This window comes from Phragmites australis, chromosome 20, assembly GCF_958298935.1.
Source record: "Phragmites australis chromosome 20, lpPhrAust1.1, whole genome shotgun sequence".
Classification (NCBI taxonomy): domain Eukaryota; kingdom Viridiplantae; phylum Streptophyta; class Magnoliopsida; order Poales; family Poaceae; genus Phragmites; species Phragmites australis.
The window spans coordinates 4183427-4200331 of NC_084940.1; the positions used below are offsets into that span (position 1 = coordinate 4183427).

A 16905-nucleotide genomic window follows, 5' to 3' on the forward strand; every position below is an offset into this window, starting at 1 on the left:
CCATTGACATCCAAAAACTGGACCGGCATGAAAAAAGACCCGGGAGGATACAACGGAGCACACACTCCCCCTCCATGCCACCAGGATGCCTCCGCGCATCCCGATTGTCAACAGCGCGACATGCTGATCGAACTCCGCTCCAAGGGCGGTGAGGAGTAACCTAGTGGTCAGGGTAGCAACCTTTGTCTCTTGCAAGCTAACGATGTTAGGGCTTGCGTCATGCATGAGCTCTCGCACCGAGTCACGTCGCGATTGCATATTGAGGCCACAAACATTTCACACAAGAATATTTGAAATATCCATCGATTAAGAGTTAGGAGACGACCACAGACATCCGAACAGCACTGCCATGGAGACGCTAACAACAATCGGCGGCAAGGATCTCGGTAGAATGCACCTCGGCGTCCCCTAGTACCACCCAACCAAAGAGCGCTGCCAGCGCCGTGAAGCGTTGCAATAATGCTATATTTGGACTTCTTCAAGAACCTCTTTTCTTTTTATTTTGGTCTGAGCACTCGGGCTAAGGCTTCAACACTTCTTTTTATCTCTCACGTCAGCCTAAGAAATATCGCATGAGGCATGACTAGTCTGCTCAATTTCTTCAACCGCTCCGTTGTTCACTGAATCATTTATCCTCATTGTTTTCGCTAAACTGACAACTTTATAGTAGAAACGAGCATGCTATATATAGCTTAGTTCTTTCTTCGATCCGTCTGTGTGCATGTATTATGACTTGTCAGACGAACTGAAATCTTTCCAATTACAATTTTCGGGACTATCAAACGACATGAACAAAATGATTATCTCACTGAGCTTGAACTTTCTCGTGCCCCATAGATATACGTTGTTCTATAGTAAGCTGACGAATTACCTGTTTCCTTGGCATCATGGAGCTCTTGACGTGGCTTCTCTAATTCGGGTCGCATGTTGCAAGTTCAGGAGCATGTGTGTGGCGGCCACACAGACTTTTGCTCCAGCTGACATGAGCAGCAACTATTCAAACGACTGAAAGGATCAATTCTCTACACCAGGCGAAGATTAAATATAGCTGCAGAGGACCTCAGGAGTCGGCATCTCGAGATCGCCAATGTCAAGATGTCATCATGCATACGCAAATACATTAAATTCTTCAGAATTCCTTCTCTCGCCCATAAGTTGTTCTCATAACTCCATGCTTGGCCAGGAGATCCTTTAAGCACAGTTCCATTCGGTTGTATCTATCAAGCTCATGTAGCATTCCATGACGGTTAAACTTCTCAGTTTTTTTTCCCGACGGACTCAGGTGTTAAACGACAGGGAAAAGGCGGAACGTAGAAATTCTCTTCGATTTCTACAGCAATCGAGCCGATTTATGTGAGATTCTCGTGAATTTCTGCGTGTAAAGGAATTTCTGGTCAATCTGGTGCAGGAGTGAAGTGGTGCAGAACAGAGGATGTGGCCACGTAAATGTGGGAACGGCTCATTCCACAGACTGATGATTTTGGGAGCTGGGGCGGTTTACGTGCCTCGAGAGCAGCAACAGAACAGAACAGAAGCATTCACATACAAACTAAACGAATAATCTCTCCCTCTCTCTCTCTCTCTGAGCATAAGGTGCAGGCAGCTCAGTTTAGGACCATGGCCATGGCCATGGCCAGGCAGGCGGTTCTTGTCGTGTTCCGCTAGCAAATCGGTCAAGCAACAGAAATTGTCACCATGTCCTGCTTTTTTTTTTTACTTGTCACAGTGTCTTTACTAGGTGCCTTTTCTGACTAACTTTTCAAGTACTTAACACAGTCCGCTGAACGGCCGACTTGAAAAACATTTGGTTACTGCGGAACTAGGTTTGACTTTCACTGAAAGTGAAAATGGGAAGAAAGTTCTGAGAGGATGCATGTTTTCCTCCGCAAGGCTGCAACTGCCACCGTGAACGAAAATATTCTCCGATATCTTTGAGAAGCTAGAATAGGTTTGCCTCTCTCTCTATAGCATTACGTGGCCTACGTGCGCTCTAGTTCTTTTAGCTGTTCTAAATTATAATAATTCGGTTTTTTCTAAGAAAAATGCAGCGGATATACTTTATCAGAGGGTGCAAAACGCAAATAAAGAATAGGAAAGGATTTCGGTGCAAAAGGGAAGAGAGGATATTAATTAATTAAAGGCGGCAACGTCTTCCTCACCTGCTCTCTCTCTCTCTCGACTGCGTTAAAGCGAAGAACGGAGAGGACGAGAGAGGAGAAAAGCTGGGCTGTTTGTAGTTGTAGCGTCTCATTAGATGCAGCGAGCATGGAGCCAAACAGAAAGTCTGTTTCGCCATTAATGGATCAACATCTTCCTTCCTGGAATCCATTGACACTGCAGAAGAGGCTAGAGATATCTCAGCATGCATGAGAGAGAGAGAGAGAGAGAGAGAGAGAGAGAGAGCACTAGAACACACAACTACTAGTTAGTAGTTTGTTAGTATTAGATAGCTAGGGTCCAAGGGCCATCACAAATGACTAGCGTCCTAGAAAGACTGAGGGTCGCGAGTGTGGAGGGATAGAGGTGTTGCTTGGCCGCTAGCCTGCCTCGCCGGCCTTTGGAGTCAAAGCGTATTTAGGTCTCTGCTAGAGTCTGGAGATACACGTACGTGTATGTCTAGCAGCTAGCCTCCCTCTCTGCGTCTGTCTGTGTCGGCCGCCGGTGTGCACCTCGCCTGCGGAGCTGTGATCGATCGATGGTGAGTGGCAGCAGCCTCAAGGAGCAGCAGCAGGAGATGAACATCTCCTTCGGGATGAACCACCATCACCATCACCCTCCTTCCTCGTCTTCCTCTGCTTCCTCCATGCATGCAGCTGCTGCAAGCTTCATGTAAAGTTTCCTACTCAATTTTGATCTTCAGATGGTTTGTTTGCGCTGTTTCTTGTTCTTGAATTCTTGATGATTCGTATCTTGGTCATGCCTTGTTTGATCATCTTTCTCTCATCGATTGTTTCAGCTTTAATTTGCGCTGGTTTTGAGCTTCCTTTCCTTTCTTTTCTTCTTATGTTTTTTTCTTGACAATTCCACTAGCTCTCATTCTAGATAGCTAGGAAGGGTAGGGTATCGGCATCTTCTTGCACTGAATTCTGCAGGTTGGTGATTTTGCCTTTGCTAGCTGATGGAAAATTAATTATTTTGCTTCTTGCTGTTTCACTGAATTTTGCGTTTACTTGCCTTTGCACTGATCTGGTTTGGTTTTGCTTTTTCTGAACTCTTGTGGCTCTTTTGATTCTGCAACAAAGCTATAGCAGCCCTCCAGCTATTCCTTAAAAAATTTGAGTGATTATTAGACTATTTGTGATTTTTGTATGATAGACCGGATCTGGTTCTTTGATTTCTTATTCTTCCTTCTTTCCTTACTTGTTCCTTTTTCTAAGAAGAAAAAAAATGGTAGATGATCATTGAAACAAATCTAGATAAAAAATTGGCACTTTTGCTTTAGTAATCTGCAGATAATTGAACTGTTGTGAATTGATTAACAATTCACTAGTCTTTCTTATAAATCTTTGAGCCAAGGGCACTAATTTTTTTCAGAACAGGGACACGAACATTAATTTAGGACATGCTGATATTCTCCAGCCCATGTTTACCTTTTTATTTTCGATGAGCATAGCTTGCACACATGAAATTTCGAGACTACCTAGCCATATTTCCTGGGTTGCCAAATAAATACTACAAGCTAGAGAAGATTCCATGTTATTCTCCGGTTCCCATCCTGCAGAGGTTGGACCAGAGATAATAATATCATCATAATCATCATACACGCATTCATAGGTTTATAGCAGCATGATTTCATGATGATGTGTTGTCATCAGCTCCTCAAACCCTGTGCACATATATGCATCTACATATCTATATATATAAATGTTACATATTATTACATATATACGTATAGCTCATCGCATATATTATTTATGTCCGTTGCAACCAGGACTAGCGGCAAGGAGGCGTCAGGAGCTTATGACCATCTGGGCGAGCTGGACCAGGCGTTGTTCATGTACCTGGATCACGGCAGCCATGGCGCCACGCACCCAGAGCAAAGGCGTAAGTGTATACGCATGCGAGTTCTCTGACCAAAACTCAACTGCAGTTGCTGCGTTTTTGCCAGTTTTGCAGGAAGTCAAATGCAAGCAGTGATCAGCATGCAGTAGATTAGTGTAGTGTAGTACGTAGCAGTTACTGGCTTTTTTTGGCTGCATTTAGTAGTGGTGGTAATAGTAGTATAGCTAGGCCCAGAAACAGATGTGATGGATAGACGTAGTGGATAACTGCAGGGATTCCTCCGATCCTCTCGATCGGTGCAGGAAATCGCATCCTTTTCCTGCCGGGGCCATGCATGATCTGGCCGGCCGGCCTGCAGCAGATTCTCAGGTACGTACTCCATTTGACCAGGATCTGCTGCAAATCTGCAGCACTTTGGAGGACCTGCAGGGAATCGGCAGCAAGAACATACATGCTCAAAGTCCATGCATGAAGCCAACAAATCTTCTCTCTCTCTCTCTAACTATTGCCTTTTTGTTTCTTGCTTCTTCTCCTTTCTCTCCCCCCCATCTCCTATCTCTCCTCTTTCTCTCTCTTCCCCTACCTCCGGCCGGTCGGACTGTGACATGTAACGGACTGCTCAATGATTTCCTGGCGATCGAGCTGCATGTGCCCGCGGCAGAACAGTACACGCATAGGGGATGATCTCCATCCAGTACGCCAGTGGCTGGCCGCTGCCGCTGATCTCTCTCTCTCTCTCTCTCTCTCTCTCTCTCTCTCTCTCTCTCTCTCTCTCTCATGCATGCATGCATGCATGCCCTTCTCCCTCTCCTCTCCTCTCCTGCAGTGCAGCAGCTGTACATGCATGTTTGACTCGATCCTATCCACCTCTCTTTCGGTTTCAGTACAAGCACGCCCTTAGCTGTGCGCAACCCTGCTGTCCCGCATCTCTTTCGCGCCCCAGCTTTCTCGTGCCACTGCTTGTACATACCACGCTGGCACTGCCCAGCCCAGCTAGTACTGCCATGATTGAAGACTGTTCCTGCTGCATGCAGGCATGCAGCACTGCACAACCTTTCGAGCTCTTCTTCAGAGTTCAGTAGTATATATGTGATGAGTATATGGCATGGCCTTCTCTCTCTAGCCTCAGACTCTCAGGCCTCAGCTTCGCTTTGTTCTTTGTTGTCTTGTTCATGGATGCAGAGACACTCAACATCTTCCCTTCCCAGCCCATGCATGTGGAGCCATCGCCAAAGGTACAGCAACCATATATCTCACATTTGTTGAACCACTCATTGTCTTTCTCTCTCTCTCTCTCAGATGCAGTAGCTGCCATCCATGATTGCTACTTATTTGGTTGTTTAATTTGATGTTCTGATGTGATTGGTAGGGGGAGATTAGTTTAGTTCTGGCCCCGGCTCCGGTGGGATCCAAGCAGCCTAGGTCACCAGACCATCACCACCATCAGCGGACCGACATGGAGGAGTTGGCAGTGAGCAGGAGGCAGGATCACCACCAGCAGCAGCACCAACCCTTTGCTGCTGTCGCTGAGTCTGCAGCAGCAGCAGAAGGGACCATCAAGGATGTGAAGCCGGTGGCCAAGGTGAGTAGTTGATCAACTAGTAACTACTACTTAAATCAGTAGCAGAACCATGCACACAACAACATTTTCAGATATAGTATTTCTGTTTTTCATGGATGTTATCTTAGTCTCTGCTTTAACAACTAATGTATAATTCAATCTCTTGGTGGTTGTAGAAGGAGCACAGGAGGGGTGCATCGACCGGGGAACGCGACCCAAAAGTAATAGATTATGATACTCTCAAGTCTCAATTCTTAGTAAATTAGTTAATCATGGATTAATTCTACTGTGAAAGAACACTAGTAGTATTCAATGTTGTTGTGCTAATTCTGTTTACTGTTTATGCATGGCGTTGTAATGAACACGAGCAGACGCTGAGAAGGCTGGCCCAGAACAGGGAGGCAGCAAGGAAAAGCAGGCTAAGGAAGAAGGTGAGTGAATCTACAGCTAGTGCTTAACACCAAGATGGAACAAAAAAGACAAGATAAAAATCACAACCAAACATATTTACCATTAGTCAAATTCTTTTGTCTATTATGCATGCCAGTGCAGATTAATTTTAATTCTCTTCATTGCAACAGGCTTACATCCAGCAGCTGGAGTCTAGTAGGATCAGGCTTGCTCAGCTTGAACAAGAACTGCACACTGCAAGAGCTCAGGTAATTAAGCAATAGATTTCAGTTAAAACATAATGCATTTGTTCATCGACCCTTTCTGGACTCTGAAGTGATCTCTGTATATCATGCAGGGAGTCTTCTTCCACAACAGCGGCCTTCTCCCCGACCAAGGTGCCGCTGGCAAAGCCGTCCCTATCGGCGGCATAGACGGCCTCAGCTCAGGTATACATCTCTCCTAGACATCCATGTGCCGATCATACTTACGCCATTGGTCGTGATCGATCGGTGAAATGCATGCAGAGGCGGCGATGTTCGACGTGGAGTACGGGCGGTGGCAGGAGGAGCACTACCGTCTGATGTACGAGCTGCGGGCGGCGCTGCAGCAGCACCTGCCGGATGGGGAGCTGCAGATGTACGTGGAGAGCTGCCTGGCGCACCACGACGAGATGATGGGAATCAAGGACGGCGTCATCAAGGGCGACGTCTTCCACCTCATCTCCGGTGTCTGGAGGAGCCCCGCCGAGCGATGCTTCCTCTGGCTCGGCGGCTTCCGCCCATCGGAGGTCATCAAGGTACGTACTGCCTGACAAGCACTGCGTGATGGAGTTGGATCTCTCTAGCCTTCATATGGACTATTGCTTCGTTGAAAAAAAAGCAATTGACAACGACGTCAAGAAAGATCCATGAAGCAAGGTATTATTGCTTTGTTAAAAAAAACATATGGGTTATTTACATGAAAACCACTGGTAAATTTTCTTTATCACATTTTGAGTCCATGCAAAGAAGAAAACATATATTTTTTTAAAAAAACCATCTAATACAGCATAGGAAATTTTGCAAAGATAAGGAAAAAACAGATTATGGCCCGTTTGGAAGTCATGTAAAAAGCTTATTGAACATCTAAAGAAAAGCTTATTGAAAATATTTTGCACCGGTAATTATAACAAATTAGTCTTTTACATATATTTTGAAAGAAGTTTTATTGCCTGTACTAATACAGGAGTAAAATACACAACTGAAATTGTAGATGTGCACATTGTTCTGAAAAATATTTCTGGCCGAATAAGCAACTGCAAACTAAAAGATCTAACTTTATTAATCTGGAATGGAACCTGCTTAGGTAAAGCAATATGTTAGCTGCATAACTAGCCGCTTTTCAACCAAAAGGAATCAAACTTTATTAGCAGCACCTTTCATAAGATTGTGACATATAAAAAATAATATGCACCAAAAAAATAAATGTCCCACACATCTAGAACTCGATCCAAGCTAGTCAGGTCACGCAGCAGCATTCAAGCTGTGCAAGAGGAGTCGGTGTACCTCGTAGTACCCTGCAGCGGTTAAAAGTAGCAAATCATGGGCGTTTCGGCAGCCGCATGACGGCAGCCGAAATCCTCCGGTTGCCGACAACGGGGAGGGGAAGCCTTGCCTTCACCGGGCGAGCTCCATAAAAGCTTCCCGTGGAGCCAGCCGGGCCGCCGGGAGATCGATCTCGGCGCCATTGAAGCCGCTGGACCCTCGTCAATCTCTGTCGATCGATCGAGCAAGCCGTGCAAGCATGCCCCGTCATATTCGCTGCGCGTGCAGCACAAGATCTAGGTGTGAATTTTGCGGCCACATTGAATACTAAGATGAGAAACAACCGATTTGTCTTTCTCCTACTTGTGGAAATGGGGACTGATTTTGGTCCATGGCTGTAGAAGTAGCAGGAGTACAAGGTACAGTGGATAGTTTATTATTAAAGCATAGGGTTTATTTGGATCTCTGCCCCTGCCAAAAGGGAAAAATATCTCCTGAAAAATATTAATATAAAAATGTTAAACTTTTGGTTAAAGAGTTAAGATTGTTCACTCCATGGACCTATGCATGATCATTGTTGTGTTAGTAGACTTAAATGTAAATTGGACCATCAACTCCATGCACTCTTAGCATTGAACATTTGAACTAGTTAAATTTTTTGTCAACTGATTATTTAAGGTTAGCAAGTTAGTGGACTTATTTTATCATATATAATAGTAGTGGGCTTAAGTATAAATTTAACCTTGCATGTACTCCATGCATTCTCCTGACCGTACACATCTGCATGCATGTTCCTGGTCACGTACGTATGACGAATTGCTGGTCTTGTTGGATGGCTGAATGGATGGATGGAGCAGATGCTGCTGAGCCACGTGGAGCCCCTGACGGAGCAGCAGATCGTGGGCGTGTACGGTCTGCAGCAGTCGGCGCTGGAGACGGAGGAGGCGCTCAGCCAGGGCCTGGACGCGCTGTACCAGTCGCTCTCCGACACCGTCGTCTCCGACGCGCTCAGCTGCCCCTCCAACGTCGCCAACTACATGGGCCAGATGGCCGCCGCCATGAACAAGCTCTCCACCCTCGAGGGCTTTGTCCGACAAGTAAGTAACCAAGCTTCGTTCCTAGCTTGCATGCAGCATGCATCGGTCCAGTTATCGCGTTAGCTCGCTTCAGTATCACTCCTCCTCCTAATTTGCATGATGTCGCTGTATTGGGTTAGTTGGATCTGCAACCAACATAGACGATCGATCAAGCACTTGTATATTCGTTAGTTGAAGCAGGGTACAATGGAGGGTGGATGGTTTACCTAATTGAGACCGACACTTCATTTGATTATTATGATTAAGCAGCGATGCATATATAGAGCACGCACGCATGCCAGTACCGGTGCAGGACGGCAGAGCAGAGATGCTTGGATTAGGTGTCCTGAACATTAAAAAGCACCCGACTGTCGCCATCTCCAAAACGGAGAACCGGTAAAGGATCAAGTGATGCACATATGAATATATCAGTGTGCAGGCCGGGCTGAGGCTGACAGGCAGCACTTAGCTTGTTTAGGAGGATAAGGCACCAGGCCTAGCTTGTTCATTTGTTTATTGATCTTTCCATATTAGATAGGTACGCATTGTTTAGGTCGCCTTCACCTACCCATGGCTGCCACAAACAGAGATCAGTGTGTATATATATTCCATGTCTCTACTGCAAGTTGCAATATGTGTACTGTTAATGAAGCCACCTGTCGACATATACAAAAAAAAAAAAAGGAATGCTGATCCTGGTGTGACGACTGCAAAACGTCAAACGGTGCTAAATATTATCTGTCCGTTGTTCATTGTGTCCGCCCGTGCTGATGATTTGCTTTTAGCTAGCTTGTGATCTACGTGGATGATCGTGTATGAATGAGTTTGTTGCAGGCGGAGAACCTTCGGCAGCAGACGCTGCACCGGCTGCACCAGATCCTGACGACGCGGCAGATGGGGCGGTCGCTGCTGGCCATGTCGGACTACTTCCACCGCCTCCGCACGCTCAGCTCGCTCTGGGTCACCCGCCCCAGGGCCCCGCAGGAGCAGCAGGGCCACAGCTAATCGTCGTCGGTCGTCGTCAGCTGATCGTCACCTGGACGCACGCACGCACGCATGCGTCCATGCATGGAGCCATGGACGGATGGACGCATGCTGTTCGTTCGTCAGTTCAAGAAACAGGCCAGAGACCTCGCAGGTGTTCGTTCGTAGCGACTGTCGTTGGCTGCTAGTAGATAGCTATAGTTAGGTATGATCGATCGGTCGGCTGGTCAGTCGACGCGGCTGATTGATGATCTTAATTGTAATGGTTATCTTATCACCGGATGCATGCATGTGTTCACCAGTGTTCGTTGACTCTAGAGATGCGGCGGTTTTAACAATCCTGCAGGGTCACCGGTTTTAACAATCCTGCAGGGTCACCGGTTTTAACAATCCTGCAGGGCCTGGTGGTGGAGGCCGCCTCGTGGCGCCTCCGTCTCGAGTTTGTCACCGTGCCGGGCGACCACCACCGCCTCCGTTCGTCCAGTTCCCGGGAGCGCCACTATTGCCGGTGCGGCACCGCCGACCCTAGTGCTAGCTAGAGTCAGAGCTTGTTGAAACCAAACCAAATTAAATCCTCTTTTTTTAAAGGGAAATCGAACCCAAATCCTCTTTCGAATGGGCCTGGTTGCATGACCGGGGCCTCTTATCCCCCTCACCACCGGCAAGGAGCACGCCTTCGGCACAGACTTGGCCCATATAACAAAGTCCCTGATGTAAACATCGCGTATCTCACCGAATTAATTTGTACTATGTTTTTTACGGCCCCAGTGAAACTAAGAATGCTCGAGATGATAGATAAAGGTTCCACTGTTGAGCAAATGCCACACTAGTTTTTCAAAAGAATAACCAGATACATTTCACATGTATATTAAGATCAATTTAATCATACATACAGTAATATTATAAGTAATATATAATTCTATATCGAACAAAATAACCTTATTAAAATAAATACCAGAGTCTACGAGACAGCGACGGAAGAACAGAAGAGGACTCCTATGAATTTTCTAGGCATAGCACAGGCAATCAACTAGCAGCAACGTGACCTGGAACGCTCCATCTCTAATCAACGGTCTTCAGCTTTTTTGTTCTCCTTGTAGTCTTCTCTAACTTAGCAACATTTATTATTAGAAATAGCAAGTGTGAGTATATATTGTACTTCACAAGTGTGAAAAAGCATGACATGAGAGTTTAAGATAGAAAGGCTTAATTTAGATTTATTATGTCTATGGTATTCTAACCTAGGACTCAATAAGATATAGCATTCATATTTACTATGTGTGATAACACTGACTTCACAAAAATAACTTATCGGATTTCATCCGACTACCAAACTCACTAGATATCCCATATCCGACTACCAGAACTAAACATCCAAGATCCTCACTAATCATGAAGAAGTCCAAACCGCTCTTGACCGTGAGCACGACTGATCGATCAGTTTTATACTCTGCAGAATTTGCGCACTTTACCTACAAGTCATGATTTCATCACCCGTATTACCAGGTGACAATCTCCATATTGCCATGCTAATCAAGCACTTACACACTTTCTATAGTGTGCTTTCAGAAGATCACTACAAAGCCTTTATAAAGATCCCACCGACCCGTAAGCACCCACTAAGCTTTCACCGCTAACAATGATTACATCACTACGGATGCCCCCTCTTGTACCACTCAACCGTCCACTGGAGCCTACAAAATCAGAGGGGTGATTAATTAATTGGCCAGACTATACCCATATAGGCCTCATAGTTGCGTTGTTCAGCCAGGTTACAGGCTTCAAGAACCACTCCTTAGGATCCTAAGCAGGTACTACCACCAGCCCATAATGCATAACCGCACATGTGCATACCCGCACCATTATCATACCACCTCCTGCTTAGAATCCCTATGTTTCATGTTGCTACAAAGATTATCCAAATCAGTTCATGTTGCATAGACCATTAAACAGAGTGACATTTAAGCCACCTGACTTGACAACACGACTAAGTATCTACCCTCGACACCCAAACTACAACGCAGGCGACAAAGATAATCATGGAAGTATCTAGTAAACCCTAGCAATGAGATTTATATTGACAAGCATGCAACTAAAAGTAAAAGACACATTTTCCTACAATAAGGTTAATGTGATTTAGGACACTTGCCTGGATGCTGCTCAGTATGATAGAAATCTTGATCTTGAAATCCTTCGAACTGTTCAGAATGTTATCAACTAATTACGGGAAGTACCAATAAATAACACAAAGGAAACACTAAGAACATCATACCCAATGGCAGCAAAACAATATAAAAGGTTACTAACAGAGAGTACTCGTTACTACGATCGCGTGAGCATAAGAATTGTCTAAAATGGAGCTTGTGTGAAAAAGTTATAAAGGTTTGAAGTTACACGAGTCTTTTTTAAAAAGGCATGAGCTATTTGGTTAAAAAAATAGAAAAGTCTAGGAGCTTATTTGTAAAAGTTCAGTGACGTATATGTAAATATATAAAACTTCAAGGGCTAAATGTAAAATAAACAGTGCTAACATGGTCTTTTTGTGAAAACAGAAGGTTTAGGAGGACTAAATGCAAAATTAAATATTTAAAAGAATTAATATATTTATTTTTATTTAGAAACCTAATTATGATGCCAGCACACTGGCGTGGCTCGAGAGGGTGACGTGGCTTGCCATGTAGGACAAAACGTCCACATGGCATATTGACGTGGCTCTCGTAAACTGACTCGGTTAAAGAGGACACGTGGCGCTATCTCATTGGCTAGCGAAAGAGGTATGCCCCTGATCTAATCTCTGCCCTACATGCGGGATCGTACGGTGGGAGCTAGGTCTACCTCATAACCAGCGCCGAGCTCAAACAGTGGTGCACGGTCGGAGAAGAGAGGAAACCTCATCACGGGACCCGAGCTTTAACAGCGAGTGGCGGAGGACGATGTACGGTTGACGGTGAGTCCGTTTGATGGCTTGGACGGAGTCGGGGCGGCTCGCGGTGTCCTGATGACGTCGAGCTTCAACGACGAGGCTTCGGTGGCGGCGGCTAGAGCTCCGTGCAGTGGATGAAGCTCGACGACGTCTAGTTGAGGATGTCGAGATGCAGACGAAGAATGATATTGCACACTCGAACAGCGCCGAGGAAGGCTCGTGCTGCATGGTGATGGAAAGGGAGGCTTGGCGGAGTTCAGCGGTGGCTCGAGAGCTCTCAGGTGAGGGGACCATGATGGGAATCAGGGCTTTGGGCGCGGTATGGTGCAAAGAAGCCTGATCAGGGGTCAGGATGGGGTTTTATTGAGGGAGGGGCGGTTGAGTAGATGGGGCCGAGTCGTGCAGCAGTTTCGAGCGGAGTGGGCGAGCGAGAGCAGGGCGGGAGGTTGAGATGATAGCGGGGCCCACACGAATGCCTGCTCACGTAACACATTGGTTTTTTATTGATCGAGCGAAATTGAATCGCATTACATGACAAACGGCTTGGCAGTAAGCTTTAATTTTCATTGGCTAACCACTCAACGACAGCACCGACGAGGAAACTAAATATAGGCATATAAGAAGTGGCTTCGTTTATTTGTTACTCTGATCTATATTTATTGATTCAGATAGTCCTATATTTTATTGATATAATATCAATCTTTTAAATAGCAAATCATTAATTTATTCCTGAAAACAAATAGCCGCCCTCCGGATCGGCAACAGCAACTCTGAAAATGAAAACACGTATCTATCTCATGGCAACGACGTAATACCGGCGATGGAGCTCATCATGATGAGAGAGTAATATATGGGCCATGCATGCATCTATCGCTTGAGGAACCTCTGGATCCAGTAGCTGGACTGCTTGCGGTAGCGCTTGAGGCCGTTGAGGCGGTCGATGTAGATGAGGCCGAAGCGGTCCAGGTAGCCGTCCCCCCACTCGAAGCAGTCCATGAACGTCCACGTGAAGTAGCCCTTCACGTTCACGCCGTTCCTGATGGCGTGCTTCACGAACTGCAGGTGCTTGGAGTGGAACTCGATCCTGTGCCCGTCCTTGAGCGCCTCCTTGATCGGGATGCTCTTGTTGTTCGCCTCGGCGATGCCTGCACAGCCACAGCACAGCACAAGGTCGTTTCAATTTAATTCAAGCATGCGGCAGCTGCAGGTTAATTATATATTGAAGTCGTCGTCGTTGTAGCTAGCTAGTAGCCGCTGCATGCAGTGTCGAGCGAGGCAGTGTTACCGTTCTCTGTGACGTAGATGACCGGGTTGTTGTACCGCCGGTTGGTGTAGAGCAGGAGCTCGCGGAGCCCCGCCGGAGTGTTGAAGAAGATGGGCACGAACTCCGTCGGGCCGATGGGCACGCCGTTGCGGAACCCGGACGTGTTGGCGCGGATGTCGCCGTTGTAGGACTGCTCGAGCGCGTTCGGCGGCGGGATGTCGGTGGTGAAATAGGAGGTGTAGTAGTTGACGCCGATGAAGTCGTAGGAGCCCTTCAACAGCTTCACCTGCTCGGGCGTGAACCTCGGCAGCCGCGCGCCGAGCCACGCCCTCATGGTGCCCGGGTAGTCGCCGCGCACGATGGGGTCCAGGAACCAGCCGAACATGAAGTCCAGGCTGCGCTGCACGGCGCGCCTGTCGGCGAGCGTGTCGCTGTTGGGCACGAACCAGTGCGACACCGCCGTGATGCCGATCTGCCCCCGCTGCGAATGCTGGTACTTGGCGCGGTACAGCCGCACGGCCTCGGCGTGGGCGAGGAGGATGTGGTGCGTGACGATGTAAGGCTCGCGGCCGGAGTCGCCGGGGGTGCAGGACTTGGAGACGTGCGGCGAGCACCGGCCCGGGGCGTGGGCGCCCGTGCCGTACCCCTGCGACGCGTATGTCCATGGCTCGTTGAACGTGGTCCAGAACTTGACACGGTCGCCGAACTCCCGGAAGCACACCTCGGCGAAGTCCGCGTAGTCCTTACTGCGCTTGCACGTAACCGTGCCCATGCAAACGGTTAATCAACTAGAGTCTCTCGTGTAATCAGGCTAGTGATTAAACAACTGATGACATACATGATGTTTTCACTGAGGAAGCCTCCATACTTGCTCTCCAAGGCCTGGGGCGTATCCCAGTGGAATATTGTGACGAATGGTTTCAGCCCTACCATGAATTTTTTTTTAAGTAGTATAGATGTTATCGTTGACGATGAATTTATATATCTGCTGCATGAATGTAAATGACAATTGATTATATTATTCAACTACCATTTGCTATGACCTCATTGATCAAGTTGTTGTAAAAAGCGACCCCTTCCTTGTTGATTCCTCCGCTCAGGGAACCAGCTACAGAAAGCACGAAGCTAAGTTAGTACTGGATCAAACTTCAGTCGTCAGCCTGTGAAAAAAACTTCAGCAACACTAACTTGGCAGGATCCTGGTCCAGGCAATGGAGAACCGGAAGGCATCCAGGTTCATGTCCTTCAAGAGCTTCACATCCTCCTGCAATTCGGCCAGGTTTCGTCAGTTAGTACATAGCTCCTCGACTCGATCAGCGCAATTTCAAAATGCTCGAGCGGATTTGGTACTAATTCAGTCACCTTGTACCGATGATAAAAGTCATCTGCTACATCGCCAGTATCGTTGTTCAAAATTTTACCTGCAATCATACACAGTTTTTCTACCTGTCAGATACCGGTCGGTCACTGCGGTTCATCTTGCAGATACAGGGACAGAGAGACATATGCATGTAGAGTTCATCCAACCTGGGATGTGACTGAAGGTATCCCATACGCTGGGGCCTTTGCCTCCTTCCTTGTAGGCGCCCTCGTACTGCAGGTGATCAAAATGCACGGCACGAACTTGTTCAGACACAAGCAGTCACACGTATGCATCATGCATGCATGGATGCACCGAAATCAACAGTGTGACAACTAAACAGTGCACGGCTGAATACAGATGCTTGTGCACAGACAGTTAGGAGATACGAGTCGAAATGTGCAGATCAACATCACCTGATACGAGGCGGAGCCGGTGCCGAAGATGAAATCCCCGGGAAAGCTGTGCCTGCTGAACGACGCGAAGGCGCCGTTGCACGCTAGAGCTGCGAGGAGCAGAGCAGAAAGAATCTGCTTCGCCATTCCAATTCCGGCACCCGTTTCAGAGCTGGAACCGGAAAGGCTCTCCTGGCTACTAGTCGAGTTAAACTGATGCAGCACTTTGAGTTCCAAGTGGTATTTATAGAGGGAACGGTAGCAGTGTCCCTGCCTCCAACTAGGCATGTAAACGAGCCGTACTCGAGCGGGCCTTGGCACATCAAGCTCGACCTCGAGCCTAAGAATCGGGCGAGCTTGCAAGCAGGCTCGTACTCGGCTTGATCAAAGCTTGAATAACTTCGAGCTTGGCTCGATCAAGCTTGTTTAGGGATATGCCAGTTTTGGGCTTCTGGCATGCAGCAATTTTCAGATATAGCAATGCAAATGACAAAGAAAGATATATTAGGCTCGAGAAGACTCATTCACGTAATAGCAATGCCCGTATTCTAATTGAAGCATATAACTACGGCAAACCAACGCCTGCAGATTTTGATTTCCCCACCCAAAATTTCACCAACAATTGAGTGATGTCATGAAAAATTGCATGGATCCAGGAAGATAAACTAGAGCGTTTCCTCGCATGAAGATCTTCGGTCGCCGGTCGGTGCCACGGTGGAGAAGGAGAATTGCGGACAGGCGAGGCGGCCGGCAACTGTCGCATGCTGCAGGGGTGAGACTGGGGAGACGGAGGAGTAGTGAAGTAAATTTTATGGGATTCTTCACCGAGAGACTCTTACGAGATCTTAATCTATATCGTCATTCTCTGATTTAACGGTTGGTACGTGCAACTGAGAGGAAGAAGCGAGACACGTGGTATGCATTAGAGAGAATTTTTCTGTGAGACTAAATCTCATAAAATTTCTTTCCGAGAAGCAGAGTTTGAACGACCGGCGCTACACGAGAGCAACTGTGGTGCTGGGCGAAAATTAACAGCTCAAACGAGCTATTCGAGCTCGGCTCGTTCACTCGAGCTGAGTCCAGATCGAGCTTTTCACTAGACGGGTTCGGATAGCTCATCGAGCCTGAGTTTTTTTCAGCCCTAGCCCCAACCAATTTTGCTGTGTGCATACCAGCACCACATCTCTATCTTCTGTTTTCCCCTAAAAAAACGAGTTATGTATCTATATTTGTTTCTTTTTTTTTTGAGAGAGAGAGGAGACACAACTGGATCTAGATTAATCGATACAGCTTTGATATCTTCCTGCTCCGATTTCGATGATCAGTACAACTGGGATTGCCCATCAGCACGAGGCGCACGCTGCGCGTTCTTTATATGCCAGGAAATTCAGATCCCCGATCCGGTCGCTGCCCTTCCCAAGGCT

At 47.0% G+C, this 16905-nt stretch overlaps 2 protein-coding genes across 2 annotated transcripts; one reads left to right on the top strand and one right to left on the bottom strand.

The window, feature by feature from the left end:
* The first annotated feature begins 2186 nt into the window (after positions 1-2186).
* Positions 2187-10121, top strand: LOC133902424 (transcription factor TGA2-like). The gene is made up of 11 exons (XM_062344006.1): positions 2187-2829; positions 3932-4044; positions 5185-5237; positions 5372-5584; positions 5740-5784; positions 5935-5994; positions 6145-6222; positions 6312-6402; positions 6481-6752; positions 8337-8576; positions 9390-10121. The coding sequence occupies exons 1-11, from the start codon at positions 2696-2698 to the stop codon at positions 9558-9560; spliced, it is 1470 nt and encodes a 489-aa protein (XP_062199990.1). The 5' UTR covers positions 2187-2695; the 3' UTR covers positions 9561-10121.
* A 3044-nt stretch (positions 10122-13165) lies between these two features.
* Positions 13166-15681, bottom strand: LOC133901223 (beta-glucosidase 29-like). Its single transcript, XM_062342514.1, has 8 exons — positions 15503-15681; positions 15254-15320; positions 15089-15147; positions 14915-14990; positions 14757-14834; positions 14565-14652; positions 13748-14472; positions 13166-13607 (listed from the first exon to the last, which is right to left on the bottom strand). The coding sequence occupies exons 1-8, from the start codon at positions 15626-15628 to the stop codon at positions 13330-13332; spliced, it is 1497 nt and encodes a 498-aa protein (XP_062198498.1). The 5' UTR covers positions 15629-15681; the 3' UTR covers positions 13166-13329.
* Between the last annotated feature and the right edge of the window lie 1224 nt (positions 15682-16905).